Genomic DNA, 25,252 nt, shown 5'->3' on the forward strand with positions numbered 1-25,252 from the left:
ACCATTTATTAGGCTTCTAAACACAGTCGTTTTTCAGGAACTAGAATATAAAACGCATCTTTTCAAAAAGAATAATATTTGCGGTTTCACACGACTCAACATGTTAACAAGAATGTACACGCCTACCATTATGGATGCCTGCTTGATAGCGAAAAAAGTTTACGCGGGGTATGCACGCTCTACGTCGTCGCGATTTCGTGTGGTCGTCCGACTTTTTATCTCTTTTTTATGTAGTTAGCGTGCTCCACAATGGCAGCCGCTAATCAAGATCCTAGCCAACTGTTAGCTCAACAGTTTACAGGATATTTCTATGAGAAATTTCAGTCTAATCGTGAACAATTAGCCCCTCTCTTTGTGAGTAGTAGTTAGGCTGCATAAAGGGCATGCATGGTGGGACTGAAATGTGACAACCAACCAGGGTACTGGCCCTATTTGTGCGTGTGTCTGTTGATGAGATGGAAGGATTCGTTTACCTAAGTAGGCCTAGGCCTATGTTTATTGTTAGGGCCTAAATAAATGACAGTTTTGTATCATTTGAACTTTGTAAATTGTCAGTTAAGCGTAGGCCTAGTTCAAGTTACGATAAATTTGTAATTGTAAGTGAAAAAAGACAGAAAATAATAAATTAAAACTAAAAATCTTTCATTTATTTGGCCCCTGCTCGATTAGCTGGCATTGGTGTCTTACTCTTATCAATTAAATTTATAGTTTTTTTTTGTGAAAACATTTTTTCCACAAAGTTTATTCATAATATTAATAAAGTACAGTAACTTCCACTAATAATAAAATATGAAGTAAAATATATTTTTCCAATTACAGTTTATAAGAATATACTGTAATAACTAATTTTTAAACACAATCAAAGAATAAGACATTTATTTTAGCTAAGACTGAGCCTAGAGACCTTCATTTACTTATATATGATAATCTCATCTTTTGTGTTTCAGGAGGAAACCTCAACCATGACCTTCGAAGGTGCTTGTTTTAAAGGAAGAGAACAAATAATGGCCAAATTAATGGTGTGAAGACAATTTTTGGTTCCCCAATGAACCACAGCAAAACCAAATAATGAACCACAGCAAAACCAAATAATGAACCACAGCAAAACCAAATAATGAACCACAGCAAACTCCAATGAACAAGGATCCGACGAATTATCCCAAGAACCACAGCAAACCCAAATAATGAACACAGCGAACCCAAATGAACCAGGTCCAATCAATTATTTAAAACCAATTAAACAGGCTCTTTTAATGCCTGGAAACCTAAAGAAAACCATCCCTCTAGAAAAATGGTATGAGTTAAGCCATGGGTTTGCTGTGCTTCGTTGGGATAATTCATCGGACCGTGCGCATAGAAAATTTCAATTGAGCTAAGCACACACTTGGAGGGTGAATATAGGGGATTAAGCAAGCAATAAGGATGCACACTATCCTCTTTTAAACTACTTTTTGATATCTATTTTTGACAGACTATTATTAATATATGTTAGCTCTCCTGGATCCTCCCCTGACTTGTATTGAGTCACAGGCATTGAAAGTCTAGTGACACCACTTGCAATGCATCTTGCCAATCTGCCCTGCTTTGTTCCAGGATCAACAATACAAAATCTAGGCACTAGAATGTCTAGTGAGCTAAATTGAATTAGAATCAGACTGCAAAAGGTGGCACCAGTCAGTTGTCCATTCCAACATCTCTCTATGCTCGTTTTCTGTACCACAGTTAAACCATCTTTCAAAATGGTATCCTATTCACAATCCCATTCTGCATTATTGAAAAATAATATATTACATCTATTCAAATTCTGGTTTGACAAACAGCCAAATAAGAAGGTACACATCACTCAAACTGTTACAAGACAGGAGTATACCCTATACTTAGTTCCTATTTCTTAGTATATGCAAATTGATAACTTTAAATTTCCTTTATCTTAATTTTTTAGAGTTTACCGATGAATATGCAACGTATACTCTCAACAGCAGATTGCCAGGCTTTAGATAACACATTCTTTATTGTCTTTATTGTAGGACAAGTCAAGGTAAATAATACCGTAAATCTTCTAATTGTAACCCTGGGTTATTCTTTGATTGTTTTTTAGGGTGGGTTACTATTAGAGTAGTGGGTTACTAATGCCAATCTTGAATTAGGCACCTGAAAATAGTAACCCACACACAACTTTTCCGGTCAGCAACTCATAGCAAAATATTAAAACAGTGATGAATAAACAAATTTGGTTGAACTCTAACTTTATTTTATAAACTCAAAAACACTCAATCCTTCCCCACTCCCGAGATCAACATGCATTATCTCCTTATTTTCAAAATACGGCTGCATCCTAAGTTTTTGTGACTCTAATAGTAACCCCCATGGGTTACTAATTAGAGTAGTGGGTCATTATTATAGATTGACCTATAAGGTGGGTTACTATTAGAAGATTTACGATAATACTGTAATTATGCTGTCTGATCATTTTGTCTGATTGTTTTGATCTTTTTAATGAATGTTTGTAACTACATTTTGTAAATAAATAGTGCTTATATTACTATATTATTATGGTAATAAATGCAGACAAAGTTTTGTTGTATGAAACTATAGAGGGTGCTATAAAACATCAAACCACAGAGGGTGCTATAAACAAGAAATATTTCTTACAAAAAACGCTGCTCGCTTATTGACGTAACAGTTTTAAAGATATATTGTCCCTCTGGAAAATATTTTTTATTTCCAATTTGTTTTTGAATGTTTCCTTTTGTTATCACATAATAGTTATTTTACCTGAAAAAAATGTAATTTAAAGCAAAAAATACTTAAATTGTCTGTCATACAATGGTTTTTGGGTTATAATTAAACGTTTCTTTTTTCTTTTTATACGTGAATAAATATTATTTTTTTGTCACTTCATCACGCCCAGATACTTCAAGTGTGAAGTATCATTTAACAAACAAAAACTTTAATAGACTGTTTTGATAATAATTCAATGATTATCTGACAGCGAATTACAGTATTATAGTCAAATGGGACTCATAAATACCAGAAATGCTTTGGGATTTGTAATTTTAGCATGACATGTCCTAATAGACTCTTTTCCCAGAGGTTTTTTGAGTCCAGCAGCTGGGACCTATAAATTATAGTCGAGTTTCCATTTTAGTAAAAATGTCAGTGTCTAGTACTATAACTGCTGCTTGCTTTCAGCTAAAAAATGAGTCATCTCTTGTGACGTAGCGGGCTAGAGCAGCAGCGTGAAAAACGATATTATAGTAACTATACTATATATAGTATAATGTTGTATAGTTTATTTTTATATATATTTGTTTATATGAGGGCCTCTTGATTGTCAGCATATGCTGTTTAAGGTTAAATTAAATCAATAAAGTGGGGTGTATGCAAAAGGTGAAAAATGCGGTTTCAACTCATTTCACTTATTAAATTAAACAATGCATGAATTGATTAATTTGTAACATCAACAATTTTTTTTTTCAGAGTGACGATGATCATCCACATGGGTTTGCAGAAACTTTTCTGTTAAAGAATGTCAATGGACAAATCTCTATAATGAATTCATTTTTTAGGTTGATTCTGCATAATGCCTAAGAATATAAACATTTTCTCAAATGCACGTGCCCCATCTTCTAATGAGCTATTAACAGATGAGTGTAAAATTCTGGTTGTGATAAATTCATTACCACGTATTAACTTCTCTTATGTTTTATATACCATACGCCAAGAACGTCCGTTTTTCCATGTTAAGTCAACATGCCGTGTCATCAATTCTTACTGTGGGAACTAAAATTGAAATTTTATTAGTAGATAATTTGCCTTTGTGAAAAAAATAATATTCTACATAAGATGAGTAAACTTAGAAGCTTTCAGTAAAAAAAAATGATTTGATTACCATGTTTGTGCAATGTATGTAAAATCATCCACAATGCACTTAAATATCATCCACAATGCAATGGTAATTAAACTTTGAATCGGGTGAAGGTGTATGTATTGCGAAAAGCGAGCTTTGTATTTGATACTTAGAGCATACGCTGTGGCGTACACTATTCCATCACAAAAAAACGGAGTGGAGTTTGAAGCTGTCGCATTGGTTAACGAGAGTGTGTAGCGATTTTATTGAAACCACTGTTTTTCTTTTTGCTCAGCACTTGGTAATAATGATATATTTAATGTTTACACAAATATGTACAAATAAACAGTGATGTTTTCATAAATATTCTTTACTTTGTTATATTGATAATAATATTCAGGAAAAAATTATAAAGTAGCTTTGGAAAAATTATATTAACTTTTAAAATTGGCTCTTAAATTAACTTTATAAAAATTAGTATACAGTACAGTATGTCATACCCGTGTGTATTACCCCCTTTATTTTGTATGATGCTTTTATTGTAATTATTTAAAATATGCAGATTGCAATGTGTTTTAATTTTAAGATGGTTGATAGTTACTGCATAAGTTTAATTTTTATAGAATATAATTCAAATCATTTCACTTTATGCGTGTATAATTTCATACTTAAAAAAAGGAAATTTGATGGAACAGTTTCCATAACAGACATAAACTGCAGTTCCCCGCAAGGGTCTGGTTCCATTTACATGAAAAGCAAAAAATTGAAATATGTAGCTCCGAAAACTACAGTACATACATACAGTAAATCACAATAAAATAACCAAAATTAGCGCGACAAAATAATGAACTCTGTTTTGATTGATTGTTGACTGGTACAGATTTAGTTTTTTTAGGCCATAATAATAATACACATTGAATTTGAACCGTACGCATGTTTCACTTACATTATTAAAGGTATGTGTTTTCTAAACTGAATGTCTGTGTGGTTTTTGTAAATGTCTTTTTGTTGGTAAGGTAATAGCACGTGATATCACAAGCAAGCTTTTATTGGCTGATCCGGGGTGTAGAAATAAAGACTCTGATGGGATGAAATAACTGACGGGATATTAAATCGAGACCAATTTACACAAGACAGCGCGCGTTACCGCGTTGCTTGTGTCCCATCAGGGAGTTGTAAAATAATCCCTGGTTTACATGCAGAATCTGTATCTATCCTGAGCGGAAACCCTCCACGGAGATAAAATATTTTCCTGTGGAAAGTAGAAATTTGAAAAAGGGGGTGTTGTAAGTTTGTTTTTCTTGCTAGTGCAACCTTTCTTTCCAACCCAGCTTAATACAGGGCATATGTAAAAATCCTTTCCCCAATCCACGTGACAAAATCGGCGTGACAAAATAAGCGTGCTTTAATTATTTCGTACTTTAAACATGGCGCGCATTTATTCAAACTGTATTTAGAGTTCCCCCAATCCTTTTGAATATACAACTCTGTTGCATACATTAAAAGGGGCTTTTTAACTATAGGCTGCAGTGTATATAAGGTCTCAAGTCAAGGTAATTGAAGTTAATTAGTTTTCTGTCATTTTATGCAGGTAGGCTATAGTTTGACCGGATTGTGATTTTTTACCATTTAGGCCTACCATGTGTGATGTCACACAAAGTTGCGTTATATCTAAGTTTCAAACCGTTCGCGAGTACAGAAGTGTTTTTTTTGTGTGTTACTTTTGAAGGAAGAATAATTGCATGTGTGTAGACTTAACGTCACAAACACTGGCCTGGATCAAGGACCTTGAATATAACAAGGGACCGGACTTAACTCTTGGCCTGAATGAATTTTAAAATCAAGGAGAGACTTGGTGACCATCATTTTAAAATTAAACAATGGTAGGCCTATCAATGCGTATCTCTCGTGGGAATTAGATTTTCTACACAAAATCCACTTAGAACCTAACTATTTTAGAGATATACTGCGGACCAACATTACAAAAAGAATTGATCAAAAGAAGCGATGGATTGTGCAAGCAACAACCCTGAACCACTCATGAAATTAGGTTAATTTGTAATAACAATTATATCGTAAAAATACTTGTTAAGCGTTGATTGGTCGGTATACTTTTACAATTGTATCGGTCGTATATGCCCACTTATTCGTTTTCATTTACAGGCGTGGTATTTCTGGTTGATAACAGTTTTCAAGATGTCTGTTAATGCAGAGTCAGTCGGTGTGCAGTTTGCAAAATATTATTATGAAACATTTGACAAGGACCGTTCAAAGTTGGAAAGTTTATTTGTGAGTAAAACACTAGGCCTATTCGTACTTCACTATTTGTACTTATAACAAAATGTTAGATATCCAACTCCGCTTCTTGCGCGCTAAAGACGTAACAAAGACGTAAGCGCAATGTTTAAGCTTGGTTCCCTAGAACGCAACGTAACGCAACGCAATGACGTATAGACGCAGAGTGCTGTATTGCGTAATCACAAGTTGGAACCGACGACGCAATATTGTTGCACTGCATCACAGGTTTGATTTCATGCAGGCGGGGGCAAACACAATTATTAGAAGGGCATTTTCTTACGTTGCGTGGGTTGCGTTACGTTGCGTCACTAGTGGGAACCAAGCTTTAAGCGTGGTTCCCACTAGGACGCGACGTATCGACGCAAAGTTATGTATTGCGTAATCACAAGTGGGAACCGACGACGCAATAGTGCTGCAAACATCGCAGGTTTGATTTCACGCAGACGGGGGAAAACACAATTATTAGAAGGACATTTGCTTACGTTGCGTAGATTACGTTACGTTGCGTCGCTAGTGGGAACCAAGCTTTAGTGATTTGAACAATACGAAGTCAGAACTGTCACTTGCAATTAATCAACTCTTTTGCGTTGCGTCCTGTACCACCTCGCGCGTCCATATAATAGACTGGTGGTCGTGGAATGGATCTGGCAATATCATGATGGGCACAGATTCAGCTTCAAGGGAATACTCCATCGCAGCGGCGATTTGAGGCTGTTTAATTGTCGGTCAAACGAAGTTATAATTTCGTTTTAGCTGTATACGCCGGACCTGGAAGATATTGATTGCCAAATTTTGGGCGCCGTCAGGCTGATTTATACCGTACCCAAAGTCGGTTACCTCACCCACCAAGTAAAGCGTGGTTCCCACTAGAACGCAACGCAGTGACGTATCGACGCAAAATGCTGTATTGCGTCATCACAAGTGGGAACCGACGACGCGCAATAGTGCTGAGAGATTGAACGCTTCCAATTTATTAATTGTTAATTAAACGACACAAAATACAATTTCGTTCCATATAATGAAGTCGGACAATGACAGCACAATAACATATTATTTTTATGTAATGTAATGTTGTTCGATTTATATAGCGCTTATACATTACATTACATTATTTTTATGTCACAGGTTGATGTTTCGACAATGACTTTTGAAGGTGAAAGGTTTATTGGGAAAAAACCCATAATAGATAAGTTGAAGGTACAGTACAAAGAATACGGGGTTTTTTTTTTACCAAACGACGTAAACAAATCAAAGGCCTTATCAAGACAAACCTACTATAATTCGAGACTAATTTAACATCACTCATTTTTAATAACACACGACTATTCACAATAAAATCTATGAGAGGAGGCAGCCTACGAGTACTCTCTGTGGCTCCTTATTTCATCTGTACAAATAATGTAAACATTTTGTTTTAAACTAAAAAACATTATGGATCATGCTCTCCTCGTGATCACTTGAGTCAGGAGGCAACAGAGAAGGACAACGTACGTACGCGCGTACAACGCCAGTCATGAGGATGAATCCTGTGATTGGACGGTCGTCTTTCATTGCCTTTGACAATAATAAAAAGCTTAACCTTGACATTTAGAAAAGGGATTTTAAAGTTTGAACTTAAATCTTTCTCCTGGTATATTAGTTATTTTATTTTTTAGAGTTTACAAGGTAACCCCATGCACGTAACATCAACTATTGATTCGCAACTTACTGTTGACAATGGCGTACTCGTACAAGTTAACGGACAAATTAAGGTAATTAAATTTGGTTTCCAATGTTACCCATAATAGCTATATCGCCTAAAAAACTTTAAATACACACACGTACACACCACACAAAATATTCAACCAACCATTCAAAACGCATGTAGGCCTACGTGTGTAAACCCCGAAGCTTTGCTAGTGAAGGCGGTAAAGCGTGGTTCCTACTAGAACGCAACGCAACGTAACGCAGCGACGTATTGACGCAAGGTGCTGTATTGCGTAATCACAAGTGAGAACCGACGACGCAACATTACTGCAAAGTCGCAGGTTTGATTTCACGCAGGCGGGGGCAAACACAATTATCGGAAGGGCATTTTCTTACGTTGCGTAGTTTGCGTTACGTTGCGTCGCTAGTGGGAACCAAGCTTACATGTAGATTATTAGTATAGAGCTGCATTCACACTTGTGGAATTGAATACAGAACTGAACGGCGTCGTCGTGTGAAATGTAGCTTTACGATGATGCAATAGATCTAACGTAACATGCTGAACATATATATTTAAGAATTCTACCTTATTATATTTTTCAGTTTTCAGATATTGATCCTCCACACACTTTTGCTGAATCGTTTTATTTGAAACAAGAGGGGAATTACTGGACCGTTTTGAATTTAGTCTTCCGGTTGTCGCTGGATCACAACTGACTATAATTTCAGATCGACAGTCGAGGCCCTCATGGGCGTTTTCCTTGAATTCTGGATATAGAAACACGGATTATAAAGGGATACAAAAATGGATTAATAATTTATAGAAATTTACAATTTAACAGTGATATTATACATTGTAGTAATATGCTTTAGCAGCAGTGGCCCTCTGTTATGAATATCAATAAATACTAGGCCTATTAATAATATTCATAGGCCTCACTGATAATTAAAATGCATATCAAGGTTCTTCGTCGTTGTAGTTTGATAGCCTGAAGTTTATTAATATTATAATAGTCACTATATTGATACTAATTGAAATGATAGTGGTAGGCACTAAAGTATTATAGGCCTATTATAAAGAATTAATTTAACAAAAATGTTTTATTAATACATTGTGTCCTCCGATATAGGCTTACGGTTCTCTCAATTGATGATAATCATTTGTAGGTGAGACGAGACACCCCGTCAAAATGATTATAATGGTAACTAGATTTAGTGTCCACAATTCACGCAAGCCTATTAACTTACTTAATTGAACTACATTACAAAAAAAACATACATTTTTTTTTAAAGAGGAAAAAATAAAATTATAGGGCCTACGTGGTTGCAGTAAAAGTGTATTTACTACAGTAGTAAATTAGTGAATTGTCCTTATTAATTTAAACAAAATCATTACATTTTGGCAAATTGCCATTAACAAAAATCTTTGACTATCCTTCTTGAAAGTGGCAATGTTGTTCACACAACAAATATATAGGCCTACACAAGACTCTTCAATATTCAAGTTTATATATTTCAATTGTTCTTGCAGTTAGAAAAAACTGAAATACAACAATTAGTTAGGGAATTTTAGGTCAAAAAAATGCCAATCTGTGAAATAATTATTAACAAAGGTTTTGCAGTGGATTCCTGTTCTAATGCATCCCAAGTCATCCCAAAAAATTCCTCCATGAATTTTGACCTGGGGAAAGGGGGTCATTTTGAGGTCAAAGGTCATTTGGTGTCAAATTAGAGATACGCCTGTTATTGTTTTAATAACGTTGTGAATTTTGAATGTACTTCATTTTATTTAGTATCAAATGATAGCTTACTAAATTGTCTTTATTTTGATATATAGGTATGCAGGTATATATTGGGTTATAGTATGAATTTTGGTCAATTAATACTAATTTATAAGAATTTTTTCCAAAAAAACAAAAAAATTATATTCTTTACACCAGAAAAAAAAAATTAAGGTAGCACTGTATGGTAACAAAACTTCTCTAAAAATATCTCTCTAATATAATGATCATGTGTAAAAAAATTTGAATCATTTGATAGTTGATTGTGGACATGGGTGTAGATTGAAGTTATTGAGACTAAAACTGAGAAATATCATGTTTTTCATGTACTCTGTACTGTTTATCATGTAAACAAAATGGCCACTATTTTCATACAACATGCTATATTGTATTGAGTTAATTTTGGTGTCAAATTGTTCACAATGTATATGTTAATATTAGTTCTAATAGAAAATTTTTTGTAAAATTGACCGGAAAGCCCATTTCCAGCAATTTTGACCTTTGACCTCTTTTCGCCATATCTAAGTAACGGCAGGTCGTAGAGAATTAAAACTAGGAGCAAATTGTTCCCAATATGTATGTTTATATTCAGTTTAACAAAAGATCTTGCTTGAAAATTACCGGAAGTGTGGTTATTGACCTTTGACCTCTTTTCGCCATATCTAAGTAACGGCAAGTCGGAGAGAATTAAAACTAAGAGCAAATTATTCCCAAGATATATATTTATATTCAGTTTAACAGAAGATCTTGCCTGAAAATGACCGGAAGTGTGGTTATTGACCTTTGACATAAATTTATAGTTTATTTATTCTAGTATTACTTCTATCACCCATTTTTTATGAAATTTTAACCTTTGACTTGTTTTTCTCATCTAAATAATGACATGGCATATAGAGTTGGAACTAAGCGCAAATTGTTTATAATAGATATATATTTATATTTAATCTAATGGATTATATTGTTTGAAAATAACTATACAAGCTAAGTAAATAGGAGCCTCTCGGGATGGATTTTAATTCAAAGAGGTGATGGGGCGGGGGGTGTGTGGTGGTTGTTTGGTAACATATAATATTATATCTTAATTTAAAGAAATATTTACAGAATGGTCAGAAGTTATTGGACAACATAATACAGTGTTAATATGTCTCAACCTAAGTTAAAATTTGAGCTGCAGACCACCTTAAAGATTTATTGAGTACTTTTTCCCACATAGACCGATGCAAGGGACCCACAGTTCGATCTACATGTTTCTGATTCAAGGCCAATTTATTTGCCATATAGTACCCAAAAGGTTCATTTGGGCAAATCGATATGAGTTCCTTAAGAATCGTATCTTTTTCCCATATGGTCGAATCCATATTATAAGACAAACAGTTTCATCCAGATATCCATGTATCTCCAATAAAGGGCATGTATGGCCATAGAGAATACAGAGGTTACCCCTGGTTCATTTTGGCAAATCCATATGGGTTCCTTAAGGATCAGGGTTGCACAGATAGGCTGGAATCCACAGTTTTACCCGATATATTTCTAATACAGGGCCTTATGTAGCCAAATGCATTGATCTGATACATGGGCCAAATAAAGAACTGAACATAATCATAATAATAATATCCTGGATTTATATAGCTCCTAATATTGTGAAACCTCTAAGCGATGTACACAAACTAATATGATTAAAGGGATTCCAACCATGCCAAAAATAAAACCCAAACCGAAGTAAGGGGATACGCTCTCGTCACTAACCAGAGATCGGTCTAATTGAACCTCGAACAGCACCAGTTGTGTCTCGGTCATCCCGGACTTGGGCGCCTCCTGCCCTACTTAAACTAGATCTAAAAAATTCTAGGTGGCATGGAAAAGGAGAAAAAAGGGGAGTAATATGCTTTATTAAACAATATATGTTAAAAAATATGTCTTTTAATAAGAAGCCTCTTAAAAAGAGCAATTGACTGTGCATCTTTAATGCAGTTTGGAAGAGAATTCCAAAGCATAGGAGCTGCATAAGATAATGCACGGTGACCATAAGATGGTCTTCACTTTAGCAGGAACAAGATGATTCTGAGAATTGGAACGAAGACTGTGACAACAGGATTGTGGAGTGAAAACACGAAGAGATTTATATGTGAGCAGCAATATCTTGAAGTTGAGACGCTCAGTGCAGTTCATGCAAGATAGGTGTTATGTGGTTCGACACACTATACGGGCAGCACTATTTTCTAACATCTGCAACTTCCTAGGCAGGGTCTTGGGCAGTACATGAATACTGTTACAGTAGTGCAGACGTGATGATATAAAGGCATGCAGAAATCTACAAATTAGACCAATCTTCCTAATCCCAACCATAGCAGAACGATGGCATTGATGTTATCATCCATCTGCAAGTGGGAATCCATGTAAACCCCAAGATTTCGAACTTCTGGGGATGGCTTAAGATCTAATACAGAAGATGGCTGCAATGGCAGAGATGATGTAATATGGATAAGCATACAGTAGAGAACCACGGAAGGGTCTAAATAGATGGCCTGCTGTTGGTTCATTTTAGGCAAATCCATATGGATTCCTTAAGGACCGAGAGTGCACCAGGCAGCTTTATTCCATGAACCTACATTGTCATCCATTATATTTCCAATATGGGCTTTATGTAGCCCCAGCCACATAGTGAACCCAGAAGGTATCCATGAAGGACCTGCCCTTGGGTTAATTTGGGTAAATCCATAAATGTTCCTTAAGTATCGAGGGTGCACAGGCAGATTTATTCCATGGACATATCTATATGAACCCACATTTTCATCCCATATACAATATTTCCAATATAGGCCCAACATAGAGAATCCAGAAGGGTCCATGGAAGATCGGCCCTTGGGTTCATTTGGGCAAATCCATAATCAAGATCAAGGGTGCATATTTAGTTTTATTATATATGGTCCAATCTATGAACTATTTACCCCATATTAATTACTAATAGTAATACAGGGTCTTATGTAGCGCACCAAATAGAGATCCCAAAAGGGTCCTTAGAGGGTTCATTCGGGCAAATCCATATGGGTTAGGTTTTTTTTTTTAGTTTATCCTGTTATGAGACAGACTATATGGGAAATGTTTGACCCATGTCCATTACAGAGCCGGTATGGCCCATGGATATAGCATGTGAGATTAGGAGGAGACAAAATTAACTTTTGGGATAAGGGTACTTTATTATACAATAACAAAATATGTGAGGTCAGAAGACATAATTAACTTTTTCGGATAGGGATACATTATGGGTGTGTGTTTATTTTGTGTGTGTAATGGCGTTTTGTTTCGAACCTTAGTTAATATATGGCTCCTCCCACTCAGACTTGCCTTTTGGACTTTGCCACCTTCTTTTGCTTTTCTATTTTTTATTACACAGAATTGAAATTTTGACATTCTTTTAATGATTCTCTGATGAAAGTTATGATTTGTATGTTACATTTTATTTTTTTAAACCTTATTATTACGTTTCATTGTTGTTCTTTATTATGTTTCTATTCTGCAATTGAAGGAAATAAATATTTATTTTGAATCTGAATTTATTATGATAGGAGAATTCAAATATGTAATCGGGCTAAATGTTTTTCAGCATTAAATAAAGCTTTTTTTGAGGAAAAAACCATAATAAACAATTTTTGGTAGAATAAGCCTATTTTATTAATATATATGAATATGCCCATAAGAAACATTAAGTCTCTACGACCAATGGTCTTCAGAATACAGCTTCATGACCATCTAAGGTCATGATTTTCCACCATTTCTAATTCATTTTTTATAAAATACTTTATTAAAAGTAATATAAATATGCATATAAGAAACATTTTGATGCCAAAAGTAAGTCTCTAGGACCAAGGATCGCCGATACATGTGTTATATGCCTTAAAAGGTCAAAGGTTATTTTCCACCATTTCTAATGAATTTTTGAAAAAATACTTCATCATAGAAAATATAAATATGTATATAAGGAACATTTTGGTGCCAAAACTAAGTCTCTAGGACCAAGGATCACTGAGATACACCTGTTATATGCTTAAAAGGTCAAAGGTCATTTTCCACCATTTCTAATGAATTTTTGAAAAAATACTTCATTATAGTAAATATAAATATGTATATAAGGAACATTTTGGTGCCAAAACTAAATCTCTCGGACCAATGGTTACCGAGATACAGTGTCATATGCCTTGTAAGGTCAAAGGTCAAATTTAACCACTTTCCCCATCCCCTGATGTCTGGAGGAATTTTTTGGTGTATATTGGTATGTGATAGAGTATGAATCTGCAAAAAAACCTTTGTTAATAATTTTTTCACAGAAAAATCAAGATATTCCCTAACTAAATCGTGACAATTTATAAAAATAGCAAAAATTGGATAAATATAATAATAAAATTTAACACAAACAACATTTTTCATGATATTAAATGAAGAAAAATCCTGACATATGACATTAGCCTAACATGTCGATTATATTAATTTTGATTTAATGATTCATTATTGATTATAGCAGAGATATCACGCGTTTTGGTCAGTTGGACGTGTCCCATTCATACTGATGTGTGCATATTAGCTGACATTTAAAGGTAGGCTATATACATTTCATTTGTCATGGAACAATTTAATTATAGTGAATAAAACTGAACATTAAGATGTGAACAATCATCCACGCTACAGTTACAGAATCAACACGTTCATTTGCTAATTGTAGCTTGTTGTATACCTTCTAGTAGCAGATAGATATGAATTGATAGATGGCCTAGACTAGTACATGTGTTGTGACCTCCAGTTGAAATTTGGATTTTCTGAAAACCGAATAGGCAAAAGAGTTGCGCCTATATCTGCCAAGTAAACAAATACTTGGAGGACATAGAAACATTCCTTCAAACATCTTAAGCTGTGTCTACACTAACTACTTTGACAAAAAAAGTGTGATATGCTTAAATATTGTAGTGATATGACATCATCATGTCCACATATGGGCACATCACATTTTTTTCACATAAAGTTTGATAGTGTAGACATAGCTTTAGTAGTGTGTGTCTTTTAGGCAAGTACACAATATGAAATACATTATAATATACAGTCACTAGAGTACTCTCAGCCTATTCAATTTCGACGCCACAATTTTAGGCTCAGTTCCATACGATCGATAGGTCTAATTCATCTTTTTTAAATGGTAAGGGTAGGTCTCAATCAAAGTGTTAACTGTATTGATTTTTAAAGTGTATTGTTTTAATTACTTGATTAATACATGGGTTAATTAAATGTGTCAATTTAGAATTTGTCATGGAGATAACAGAATCCAGTAGTCGATCCTATACGAATAGGTTAAGTCCATACCTAACCCTTCATCCTGTTAGCATTAGGACCGGACTATATAGGCCTACCAAGCAAAGGAGGAACTTATACTATCTAAAGTACGTATTCATTGATTCATCATCAGTACGCCTAATTTATGCTCAATATACCCGGAACTTTTGAATTACATTTAAGTAAACAAGGGAATCAAGCTTACGTCAGCGCGCGCAATAAGTAAGTCGACCAATCACGCGACGGATTATCCGAACTTGCCGCACTTCATTGGTCAACAATTCGCTTGCGTTGCTCTCACGTTCTAGTGGGAACCACTGTCTTATACTATAGAGTGCAATCTGCTTAATAATACTTATTTTAAGACACTGTATATTTTGAACATGATGATAAGCAAAATAATGATATTGTAAACACATTTTTTATTTTGAAACACCAAATTACCAGCAATAATCGGCAATGACGATCATCTATAACTTAGTAGTGCAGTTTATTATTATATATACATTTTTAACTTGCAATTTCAACTTGGTTTACAGAGATTACTATATGCTTTCGTAATGATGACTTTGTTAGTCTTATTTACTTATTCCTATTGTAATCAAGAGAAGTCACAATTGATTCTACCGGACAGAAATTACGGAAGCCCAAATAAGTAAGTTGAAAAGCATACTCAATCGATAATCTCCGCATGAAGGACCAATTGAATTGATTAATTCATTTGATTGATCAATATACCATGCTTCTTGTGCTGTCTATTGATAATGCCTTCAAGCTCTGTCTACACTATCAAACTAGTTCGACAAAAAAAAGTGTTATGTGCCCAAATATAGTGATATGGTAGTGATATAACATCTACAACATGGGCACATCAAACATATTGCAACAACATTTAGACAGTGATGAAGCAGAACGAGTGTTGTGATAGCATAAGCCCATGACCTCAAAACAATAGACATTTTAAACCTGGAGCTAAATTTCAAGATTTAACATAGTTATCGTATAACTATAATATTAATAATCTATAATTCAATCGTCCGTCAATGTGCTAAACGAATATTTATTATTTACAGACAAAACGGCAGTGGGCTTACTTCGAATGGTGTTGAGGAATTCCTATCGAGTTGGAGTGACGAGGGAAAGCACATGATCAAAACTTGCTCAATGCATACAAACATTGCATATATAAAAACACATAAAACTGGTAGCACCACCTTAGCTAGTATAATAAATATTTTTGGATACCGTAACAATCTCTCATTTGTTTTCAGTAAAAATAGTACAATGAATGGTCACGTCGGAATTTTAAAAGGACTTTCCAGCGACATGGCTAAGTATAGTTTTTTACCACCTTTGGGTGTTAGCATTAAAGATTACAACAATTACAAATACAACCTATTAGGGATACATATACGTTACTCCAGACCAGTCATGGACGCATTCATGAAACCAGGCACCGTGTATATTACAATAATCCGGGAACCGACAACTCAGTTCGAATCTGCCTTCTCATTTTTCGGACTATCGAAATACATGGGTATTAGTAAAGAATTAACCGGACAACAGCGTCTTGAAGAATTCTTTCGCAAACCCGATTCTTACCGGGAAAAGTTAAAATATGTTACTTGGTACGGAATGAAAGGTGTTCCGTGGTTTCACGCAAAGAACAGCCAGATCTTTGATCTTGGGTTAGACCACGAGTATCACGGCGATTTAGAAGTAGTAGACAGATATATTAAACGGCTTGATAAGGAATTTGAAATGGTTGTTATTTTAGAGCACTTGGACGAATCATTGGTAATTCTTCGACAACTGCTTTGCTGGTCATGGGAGGACATTTTGTACATAAAACAGAACGCACGACTAGCTAGAACACCATTGACGCAGAATCTTAAAGAATCAATCCAACATTGGAATTCAGTTGATATGTTACTTTACACACATTTTAATCAAACTCTATGGGAAAAGGTTGCTCACTATGGTCCTCACTCATTTCAAAGAGATCTTAATTTGTTTCGGACGATGCTGGCACAGATGAATAGTGAATGTGCAACTGAACAATCTGGCGGGAACATTTTAAGAGCCAACGAACTTTCACGATGTAAACTTCTCAAACGAAATCATGAAGTGTTGCACATTGTAATAGCCAGACAAAGAAAGTATTTTTCCAAATATCTTCCCCTCTTTAAATAAATAAAAATCACTTTCAAATGACCTCATCAGTTTAATAAATATTCGCATGTAAAGCATAATACAATTACTATGTATACATAACCAGGTTGTTCCATTTTTATCAGACATAAAGTACTATGACATTTTCTTTTCCTTTTTTACTATTACTGTACTTTTAAAGGGTAGTCCCCGGATTTAAAATTTCTGTTGTTTATATTATAAATATACATTGATGTTAACCCCACTTATGAAATAAGCCTCATGAAATATTCTTGTGTTAAAAGATAGCAAATACATCAATTTATCCAAATAAGATTGTATGACATTAAAAATAATTAAAAGTTGTATCATTACGAAAAAGTTGCACCATTTTTTTTAAAAAATGCAGCTTATTTCACAGCATTCATTTTGCCTCCTCAGTGTTGTCGAAAAATAAGTGTTTTGGGGAAAGTTTATGTTCTATATTTTATAACAATCACAATTTTAAACCCGGAGCTCTCCTTTAACCTTTGTAAAAACTTTAGAACATTCGAAATCATTTTAGTTTATCAAGTAAAGCTATAAGCAATGTTTCATATCACCCCAACTGCAGTATTTGAATCCAATTGGGCGTTGTTAGTGTTTTCCTCAAAATAATATGGCTGGCCATCCCAATCATGACTGAGTGAATTTGTTGCAAACAATTTTTTTTCAATATAAAGAAATGTAGTAATTAATCCGAAAAGCAGAAATGGTCAAGAAGTGTTTTTAGTAGCATACCATAAGTATCTGGGTTATCAAGAAGACTTCAGCTGACAACAACAGTGGAAGCTACAATTCCTACCCAATTCTCTCTTTACTGTATCTCCACATATAGTATTTTAAGCGCAGTATTATAGGCGAATTCTATAATACAGTGTCACATGTGTATCACATGTGGTGCCTGTATTATGTTAGCTTAGGCTTACAGCCTATGATACAGGTATCACAGGAGACTTTACACTATATTACGCAATATGCCTATGATACTTTATATAGATACAGTACCAAAAATCAGCTGTGATTCCAGCGTAACAAGTTGTTTTTAAGTGTCCAGGACAATTCCAAACCCTTCACTGGTAACTACCTGGGTACTGACCAAATTCCAAACCCTTCACTGGTAACCACCTGGGTACTGACCTTGTGGGAAACCCCCATAACCAGGTTGCTGCTGCTGCTGCTGCTGCTGACCTGGCTGTGGTTGTCTGTATGCATATCCTGGTGGACCTCCTTGGCTTTGTTGGTAGTTGCCATAACCACCCGGTTGGCCACCAGAGTATTGGTTACCAGATGGCATGTTGGCGCCCTGTGGGTAGTTCTGTCGCTGCATCTGGGATGGATAGCCTTGTTGTCCAGGATATTGTGGTAAGAAATTCTGTGACTGGTTGTATGAGGTTTGACCTGAAGAAAAATTGTATAACATAACTCAAAAGACCCAAAATAAACTGGATTGTAACTAACCAAAATAAACTGAAATTACCATAGTAAATTTGACTGGACTGGATTTATTACAATAAATCGGAATAAACTGGATTGCAATAAACCGGAATAAACTGGATTGTTTGAATACAAGTAAGGTTAAGCATACCTGATTGCTGTTGCCCTCTGAATCCCAATTGTTGTTGTTCTTGTGGCATCATTTGATTTCCACCTTGAGATGGATACCTGGGCTGCATTGGATACTGGGATTGTTGTTGTTGTTGTTGCTGCATCTGTTGCTGCATACCCATCATTCCTCCTGTAATATGAATACACAAATAATTTAAATATCAAAGCCAAAATTGACAGTTGGATTGTCATTAACAAGCATTAAATAGGATTTGATAATACAGAATAGATTTATCAAACTTGCCTAACAAAAATAAATCATCTTAACGATTTTGCTCAAAATAACCTAAGCAAATATTTGTACATATTTTCGTCTCAAGTGTTACTGTAGATGGCAAAATTCCATTCAATAATTCTGGTTTGATAAATAAAGATGCTATTGTTCATTTAAGCACTGCTTAACTATGTTTCAATCAAAAAGATAAATGCCAGCCCAGTTACCTTTACCTTGCGGTGGTCCCATGGACCCGTAATTGCCCGGTGCTGGCGCACCACCGCCCATGCTATCGGAGAATCTACTAGGTGTGTTCATTGACTGTGATCCTGCAGCAGAATGCTGAGGTTGCTGCTGTGCCTGTGATGGTGGCATTGATTGCTGCTGTGGTGGTTGCTGTTGAAGCTGTTGCATTTGTTGCTGGTGTTGTTGCATTTGTTGAGATGGTCCTGGATTAGGCGATTTAAAAAACTCATTCCTTAGTATTCAGTTTATTACTGTTTGAAAAACGTTTCTTATAAAATAAAACTGTGCCAATAGATGTGAGATTCAATACAAACGATAAGCCTGAAATTTGATGGGGTGTGGGTACAGTAGAATTCCTCCTTTGGGACACCTTTATTCAGGGGACACGCCTATTAAATTGACACTTTCCTATGAAATGAACAAGGAACAACATATGTTTTAACAATACGTCCAACCGGGAACCCCTACTCAGGGAAATACCCCACCTCTCCTTACCTTGAAGCTGTTGCATGGGCATTCCTGATGATGTTGGAGGGGCAGCAGGCGGTGGCATCGATCCAGAGCCTGAATCACTAACACTGTTTGGAGTTGAGCTTGGGGTGTAGCTTGGAGGAGGCATGCTCTGTTGTCCTTGGTTTGTTGATGCCTGTTGTTGGCTTTGTTGGCCAGGACCACTCTGTATTCCTCCTGAAGATGTCGGTGCCAACATATTTGAAACAGAGTTTCCAGACATACTTTGTTGAGGATGTTGTGGACCAGCCATACTCTGTTGAGGAAGATGGCCCGACATTGACTGTGGATGAGGGCCAGGCATACTTTGCGGATGAGGGCTGGTCATACCTTGCGGGTGTTGTCCTGGCATGCTTTGAGGATGGGGTCCAGGCATCCCTTGTTGATTACTTGGCATGTTCGGTTGATGACCTGTCATGCTTTGCGGATGTGGTACTGGCATATTTTGCGGATGTGGTCCTGGCATATTTTGTGAATGTGGTCCTGACAAATTGGATGAATGTGGACCTGACATTCCTGGCTGGTGGTGACCAGGCATACCTTGGGAATGTGGTCCCTGCATTCCTTGTTGATGTGATCCTTGCATGCCTTGTGACATAGAACCTGCCATTCCTTGTTGGTGATGCCCTGACATGTTTTGTTGATGGTTAACCTGCATGGGCTGTGGATGGGAACCTGGCATGCCCTGTGGATGTGATCCCATCATTCCCTGTTGATGTGGCCCAAGCATTCCTTGTGACTGCGTTGGTTGATTTCCTTGAGGATTCTAATAAAATGATAAAAATAATTAAATTACATGTAAGCTTGACAAACTATAAAATAATTAGGTGTTTAACAAAACTATTATTATTAACCTATTTAAATAAAAGATGAAAGCTTACTCCCATAATGGATGGCATATTTTGGTTTGAATCTGCTAGTGTTGCTAGGTACACAAGGTTTCTGTGTAGAAGCTGCTGGTATCTGAGGGAAGTAACAAATATAATACGATTATTTTAATTTAATGTTTAAACTGTTTGAGGAACTATCTAAATAGGTCAGGCCTTGTCTTTTAAGGCGAGTGAGTGTGATCACTCACCTAACACACTCCTAAACTGCCCTTGAGGAGTGCGATTTACAACACGCCTTAATTTGGTAAACTTCTACACAAGAAAATACAAACAGCACACCTACAGCACCCCTGAATGTATTGAGGAGTGCAATTTGTAGCACACCTATGATTTTCAAAAGACAAGGCTTGTAGGTCATGCCTCAAGGAAGTCTACAAACAACACTCTGCTTGTTCATGGAACACAGGAAATGTCAACATATATTCTGTACACCATGACTGTCGGTAGCTTGTCCGCCCGTCACTCTTCTGCTTCCGAACACCAACAGAAAATCTACAATATTTTCTTGTAGAGATGTTACTTACTGAGCAACCTCTCCACCTTTTCCTTTATTTTGAAAATCCACTATTGTCTGTATCAGTTGATTGTTCTCATCAAGCATCTGTAAATAAATTTAAAATGAGATAAATTATACTATTCTATGCCATCCATGGTTACCTACTTACTTTTGGCTTTATTTATAGCACAACTATTATTAAATTAAATAATTTTAGGATGCATCACTATTATTTATTAATGAGGCAGTCAGAAAAAGAACTTTCTGAATGGCATTTCTTCAAAAAATAAAAAAGGCCCATTTGTTAATTTACAATGTAGGCCTAGGCTCCTAGTAATAGTATGGTAAAGTGTTTCCTTCAGCCTACCTTTTGTATGGTTGCCTGGTCAGGCATGGCTCTTCCCCTCTGTCGTTGAGGGACGAAGGCAACCGACATTTTCGCAGAGTTATACAGACTAAAATATACCGTATTCTAGTCTCAATCTAAAACAGAACTTGTGCCTAAATAACACTTAACCACGTGTACCAGTTAATACTGAGAATCTAAATGGTTTTTCTTCTTTTTTTCACACAATAAACAGTCAACAACGACCTCTCGCTTGATTTACGAATCCTTTGTCATTCTTTAAAACATCGACTTCGCTCTTATTTTCGGAATATACCATTGTTGGTATGAAATAAAAACTATTAACAAAATAAATATTTATGATAACGTATATAGGATATTTTATTATTTATCTTTTATAATATATAATGTATTATTCCGTTATCAACTTTGTTATTTGAATTTATTTGACAAATAATAATACTTAAATTGCGGACCTTTTTAAAGCTTATATTCCCTATAAAATAAGTAGACGATTCCTGAACTTTTGAACTCAATTACATTTCAAAATGGCTGCGCCCATGGTTCATCATGTAATGAGACTTTTACAATCGAATACATTATTATTTACCCAACAAATACCAAGATGTTTTTCAATTTATCCATTGCTAATGAAGAGATCACAATTCGAAAAAATGACCAGGCTTCTTGGAAAGAAAAGGTAGGCCTATCATAATGGATTGCAACTTAATTTCTCTATTCTAGCTAGGCTAGCTAACTTAGTTAGCTAGCCTAGCCTAGTTAGTAACTAGGCTAGGCCCTAATCTAATTAGCTAGGCCATAATGACTAGGCCTAGGCCTCTGCCTAGGCCCTAGGCCTAGGCTAATTAGATAGGCTGTCCTGACCAGTGTCAGTCTCCATTCGCCTGCTGTGTCGGGATATGCCTCTTGTCTGCTGGACATCTTTAATTCATTGGAGGTGACGATAAGAGAGGAGTCTTAGCTGCATAAGAGGTCATGATGCAATGTTTTGATTATTCAAAAAACACAGTAAATGATTGTAGCATAATAAATTTGTTGATTTTATCTTTTTAGGAAACAATTTTATTTTGATGTGAACAATCCTACACAGTTTACTAAATCGGTATGTCGTTCTGACGTGTTGTTGTTAACTATAAGTCTATTGATCTGTATTTTATTTTTAGGTTAATTTCTATAAAAACATGGAATTATTTAACTTTTTTCCGAAAGTACAGAACAGTATGGTCATGTAAATGATAATTACTACTGTACCTACTACTGTACAATGCCTTTATCCATTATATAAATAGCATAGTATGAAACGACGTCTGATAAACTGTTGGCATTTTTTGCCCTGCCTCAATCAATAATAAATATTTAAACTTAATAATTATTTGTGCTGTTGCCGCCCATTAGACTAACAAGACAACATCTAGGAAGTCCGGCCGGATACAGCCAGAAGATAACATCAGACTTCGGTGCTTGAATAACAACTTGTTTCAGCATGTCAGTGATTTCATAAATTCTGATATGATCAGTGAAGAATTAGGGAGGTTAAATGTCCAGATACTTGGGGTAAATATGTTTATTTTCAAATTTGTAGCAATACAAAATCTAGTATTGTTCCACAAAACTTGAACAAAAATATGAATAAAATCAAACTTTGAATTATGCCTTTTGTAGTTTTAATAAAGTTATTCACTTTTGTCAACAATGTTTTAATTTAAAAATTTGTTTAATTATTTTTTTTAATACATATTTAATACTAACATCAGCAGTACCCATCAGATTTTAATAGCAATAGCGTTTTATCAACTTAACACTACATCCAAGCAAGTACATGGCAACCAAGCTAAAACTACATGCCGTTATTTGTGAAAATATATGAACAGTATGTCAATGTATTTAAATAAAAGTATAGCCAAATTTTCATTTTTCACCTTCTATTTCCAATGACCTCAGCAGAAAAAGCAGGAAATACTGTATAACACAGTATTTCATTCTGTTTAATATGTTTATTTTTTTTTGTGTGGATAGGTTAGGTTGGCTGGAGATTTGAGAACTTGTCATGTTTACTGGCAAGCGTCAGGTAATGTTGAAAGTGATGATAAGGTGCAAGAGGTACTGGATAAATATGCATTTACCATTAGGTACGTTTGTACAGTTTCTACCAGAGATACAAATATTATTAATATATAGCCAAGAATAGAAGTGGCTATAAGCACTGTACAGTCAACCATGAATGTCATTTATTATTTTCTATCGGCACGGCTGACTGTGCATCTGGTGTATATTTTTCTATCAGCTTGTTAGCATTAGATGCACAATTTGGCCATGCTGATAGAAAATAGTGAATTTGATGCATTGTTGACTGTGCCGATAGCAACAGACTAACTATTAACTTATCGGTACATGCATGGTCCCCCTTGTCTACAGAAAAATAAATTACATCCAAAGTTGCTATTGCCAATAACCGTATATGTCAAAAATGGCATTATATCCTATTTAATATAATATATTAGATAGGATATTATTATATATGATAAATATGATATCAACAGGTAAATGAAATATTGTAAAATAAACTTCTTTATATATTGTTTAAAATTCATTATTTTCTACATAGACACATGCTGGCAACGCTAAGAATATTAAACAGAACCCCAATCATGGTATTTACACGTGATAAGGCCAGTGCCAATATAGCAGAGGTAGAAAGACTGCTTGACAAAGCCGACATGGGACCAGATTCTGAAGACAGTGACTACCATCAGCTACCAGCTGTTGAAGACATGCCTCCGATTCAGGTTCACTCGCAACAGTCTCTTAATTTTCTAAATATGGACTTGGGGAAGATAAATCAAGAAATCGAAAAATATAAAAAGAAATCGAGTAATATTGCAGATGTAAGTGAGTCACAAGCACGCACGGATATCAATAAAAGTTTTGAACAATTTAAAGTTCTTCAAAGGAAAAAGAAAAAACATAAAGATAGGAAAACGAATCCGATTTCAGCTAGTTATAATGAAACGGAGGAGGATTTTGAAGATAGTATAGCATTTGATGACGTTGATGATGTCACTGATGATAATGAGGATGTTGATTGGTATAATCCCCCAGAAGACCACTTCAATAAGTGACTGAACCACTTAGTGGCATTATCCTAAAAACTCTGTCAATATGAAGAAAGGATTTACGGTTAAAGCTCTGTCTACACTATCAAACTTTATGTGACAAAAAGATGTATTGTGCCCTTATATAGACATAATGATGTCATATCACTACCATATTTGGGCATATCACTACTATATTTGGGCACATCACACTTTTTTTGTCAAACTATTTGATAGTGTAAAAATAGCTTGCAGGTTTAATGCAAAATAAATATCTAAAGAGAGAGAGAAAGAGTTTGTACGGTTTTTCGTAATAAAAATTGTTGTTATTGCACACATCCATACATATGGTGTATCAAAATGACCAGAATTTTACTGGGAATGTTTTAATCTACGTTTCTAGTAATATATAAATTCAAAGGCAGTGTGAAAAAATGACAATGCTGTACATTATACAAATAAAACTTTTATTTGTATAATGTACAGCATTGTCATTTTTTCACACTGCCTTTGAATTTATATATTACTAGAAACGTAATCAAAAACAAAAACAAAAATCAAATCAAAACGATAAAGTACAACAGCCAGAAACATTTGCAGAGCTTTGGGCAACACTAACTTTGTCTGTCTGTCTTTAGAAATTATTTAAATCTAAAAAAAAACGATTTCTGATTTTTGAACATTTATTTTGATGACATGAAAGAG

The 25,252-nt window shown here is 35.1% G+C and overlaps 5 protein-coding genes across 7 annotated transcripts; 4 read left to right on the plus strand and 1 right to left on the minus strand.

Moving 5' to 3' along the window:
- Positions 1-133: 133 nt before the first annotated feature.
- Positions 134-4,822, plus strand: LOC144849696 (nuclear transport factor 2-like). Its single transcript, XM_078706706.1, has 4 exons — positions 134-354; positions 948-1,019; positions 1,943-2,038; positions 3,481-4,822. Exons 1-4 carry the CDS (start codon positions 250-252, stop codon positions 3,589-3,591), a joined length of 384 nt encoding a protein of 127 aa, XP_078562832.1. The 5' UTR covers positions 134-249; the 3' UTR covers positions 3,592-4,822.
- A 1,200-nt stretch (positions 4,823-6,022) lies between these two features.
- Positions 6,023-9,181, plus strand: LOC144850693 (nuclear transport factor 2-like). Its single transcript, XM_078708072.1, has 4 exons — positions 6,023-6,139; positions 7,274-7,345; positions 7,804-7,899; positions 8,438-9,181. The coding sequence occupies exons 1-4, from the start codon at positions 6,047-6,049 to the stop codon at positions 8,549-8,551; spliced, it is 375 nt and encodes a 124-aa protein (XP_078564198.1). The 5' UTR covers positions 6,023-6,046; the 3' UTR covers positions 8,552-9,181.
- A 7,037-nt stretch (positions 9,182-16,218) lies between these two features.
- Positions 16,219-17,127, plus strand: LOC144851014 (galactosylceramide sulfotransferase-like). The gene has a single exon (XM_078708538.1). The coding sequence runs from the start codon at positions 16,219-16,221 to the stop codon at positions 17,125-17,127; it is 909 nt and encodes a 302-aa protein (XP_078564664.1).
- An 11-nt stretch (positions 17,128-17,138) lies between these two features.
- LOC144850663 (uncharacterized) lies at positions 17,139-21,712 on the minus strand. 3 transcript variants are annotated; one of them, XM_078708027.1, is made up of 8 exons: positions 21,456-21,712; positions 21,117-21,193; positions 20,584-20,665; positions 19,688-20,468; positions 19,180-19,395; positions 18,713-18,862; positions 18,253-18,525; positions 17,139-18,211 (listed from the first exon to the last, which is right to left on the minus strand). In XM_078708027.1, exons 1-8 carry the CDS (start codon positions 21,522-21,524, stop codon positions 18,198-18,200), a joined length of 1,662 nt encoding a protein of 553 aa, XP_078564153.1. In that variant the 5' UTR covers positions 21,525-21,712; the 3' UTR covers positions 17,139-18,197. The 3 variants fall into 3 exon arrangements, with proteins under 3 accessions (XP_078564153.1, XP_078564151.1, XP_078564152.1); XM_078708025.1 differs by having other exon boundaries at positions 19,174-19,395; XM_078708026.1 differs by having other exon boundaries at positions 17,139-18,525; positions 19,174-19,395.
- Positions 21,713-21,969: 257 nt separating this feature from the next.
- On the plus strand, positions 21,970-24,885 carry LOC144850677 (putative ribosome-binding factor A, mitochondrial). Its single transcript, XM_078708048.1, has 5 exons — positions 21,970-22,134; positions 22,509-22,557; positions 22,851-23,009; positions 23,472-23,584; positions 24,061-24,885. Exons 1-5 carry the CDS (start codon positions 21,983-21,985, stop codon positions 24,572-24,574), a joined length of 987 nt encoding a protein of 328 aa, XP_078564174.1. The 5' UTR covers positions 21,970-21,982; the 3' UTR covers positions 24,575-24,885.
- The last annotated feature ends 367 nt before the right edge of the window (positions 24,886-25,252 follow it).

Source organism: Antedon bifida, chromosome 8 (assembly GCF_963402885.1).
Source record: "Antedon bifida chromosome 8, ecAntBifi1.1, whole genome shotgun sequence".
Lineage (NCBI taxonomy): Eukaryota > Metazoa > Echinodermata > Crinoidea > Comatulida > Antedonidae > Antedon > Antedon bifida.

Excerpts from the sequence above, each read along its gene's own strand:
- LOC144851014 (XM_078708538.1), top strand. The coding sequence starts at position 16,219 with ATGAATGGTCACGTCGGAATTTTAAAAGGACTTTCCAGCGACATGGCT.
- LOC144850693 (XM_078708072.1), top strand. The coding sequence starts at position 6,047 with ATGTCTGTTAATGCAGAGTCAGTCGGTGTGCAGTTTGCAAAATATTAT. Across the intron at positions 6,140-7,273 it reads CAAAGTTGGAAAGTTTATTT|GTTGATGTTTCGACAATGAC; the intron begins GTGAGTAAAACA and ends TTTATGTCACAG. Across the intron at positions 7,346-7,803 it reads CCATAATAGATAAGTTGAAG|AGTTTACAAGGTAACCCCAT; the intron begins GTACAGTACAAA and ends TTTATTTTTTAG.
- LOC144850677 (XM_078708048.1), top strand. The coding sequence starts at position 21,983 with ATGGCTGCGCCCATGGTTCATCATGTAATGAGACTTTTACAATCGAAT. Across the intron at positions 22,135-22,508 it reads AGGCTTCTTGGAAAGAAAAG|GAAACAATTTTATTTTGATG; the intron begins GTAGGCCTATCA and ends TTATCTTTTTAG. Across the intron at positions 22,558-22,850 it reads CTACACAGTTTACTAAATCG|ACTAACAAGACAACATCTAG; the intron begins GTATGTCGTTCT and ends GCCGCCCATTAG.
- LOC144849696 (XM_078706706.1), top strand. The coding sequence starts at position 250 with ATGGCAGCCGCTAATCAAGATCCTAGCCAACTGTTAGCTCAACAGTTT. Across the intron at positions 1,020-1,942 it reads AAATAATGGCCAAATTAATG|AGTTTACCGATGAATATGCA; the intron begins GTGTGAAGACAA and ends TTAATTTTTTAG. Across the intron at positions 2,039-3,480 it reads TTATTGTAGGACAAGTCAAG|AGTGACGATGATCATCCACA; the intron begins GTAAATAATACC and ends TTTTTTTTTCAG.
- LOC144850663 (XM_078708025.1), bottom strand. The coding sequence starts at position 21,524 with ATGTCGGTTGCCTTCGTCCCTCAACGACAGAGGGGAAGAGCCATGCCT. Across the intron at positions 21,194-21,455 it reads ACCAGGCAACCATACAAAAG|ATGCTTGATGAGAACAATCA; the intron begins GTAGGCTGAAGG and ends ATTTATTTACAG. Across the intron at positions 18,863-19,173 it reads GGGACCACCGCAAGGTAAAG|GAGGAATGATGGGTATGCAG; the intron begins GTAACTGGGCTG and ends TTCATATTACAG.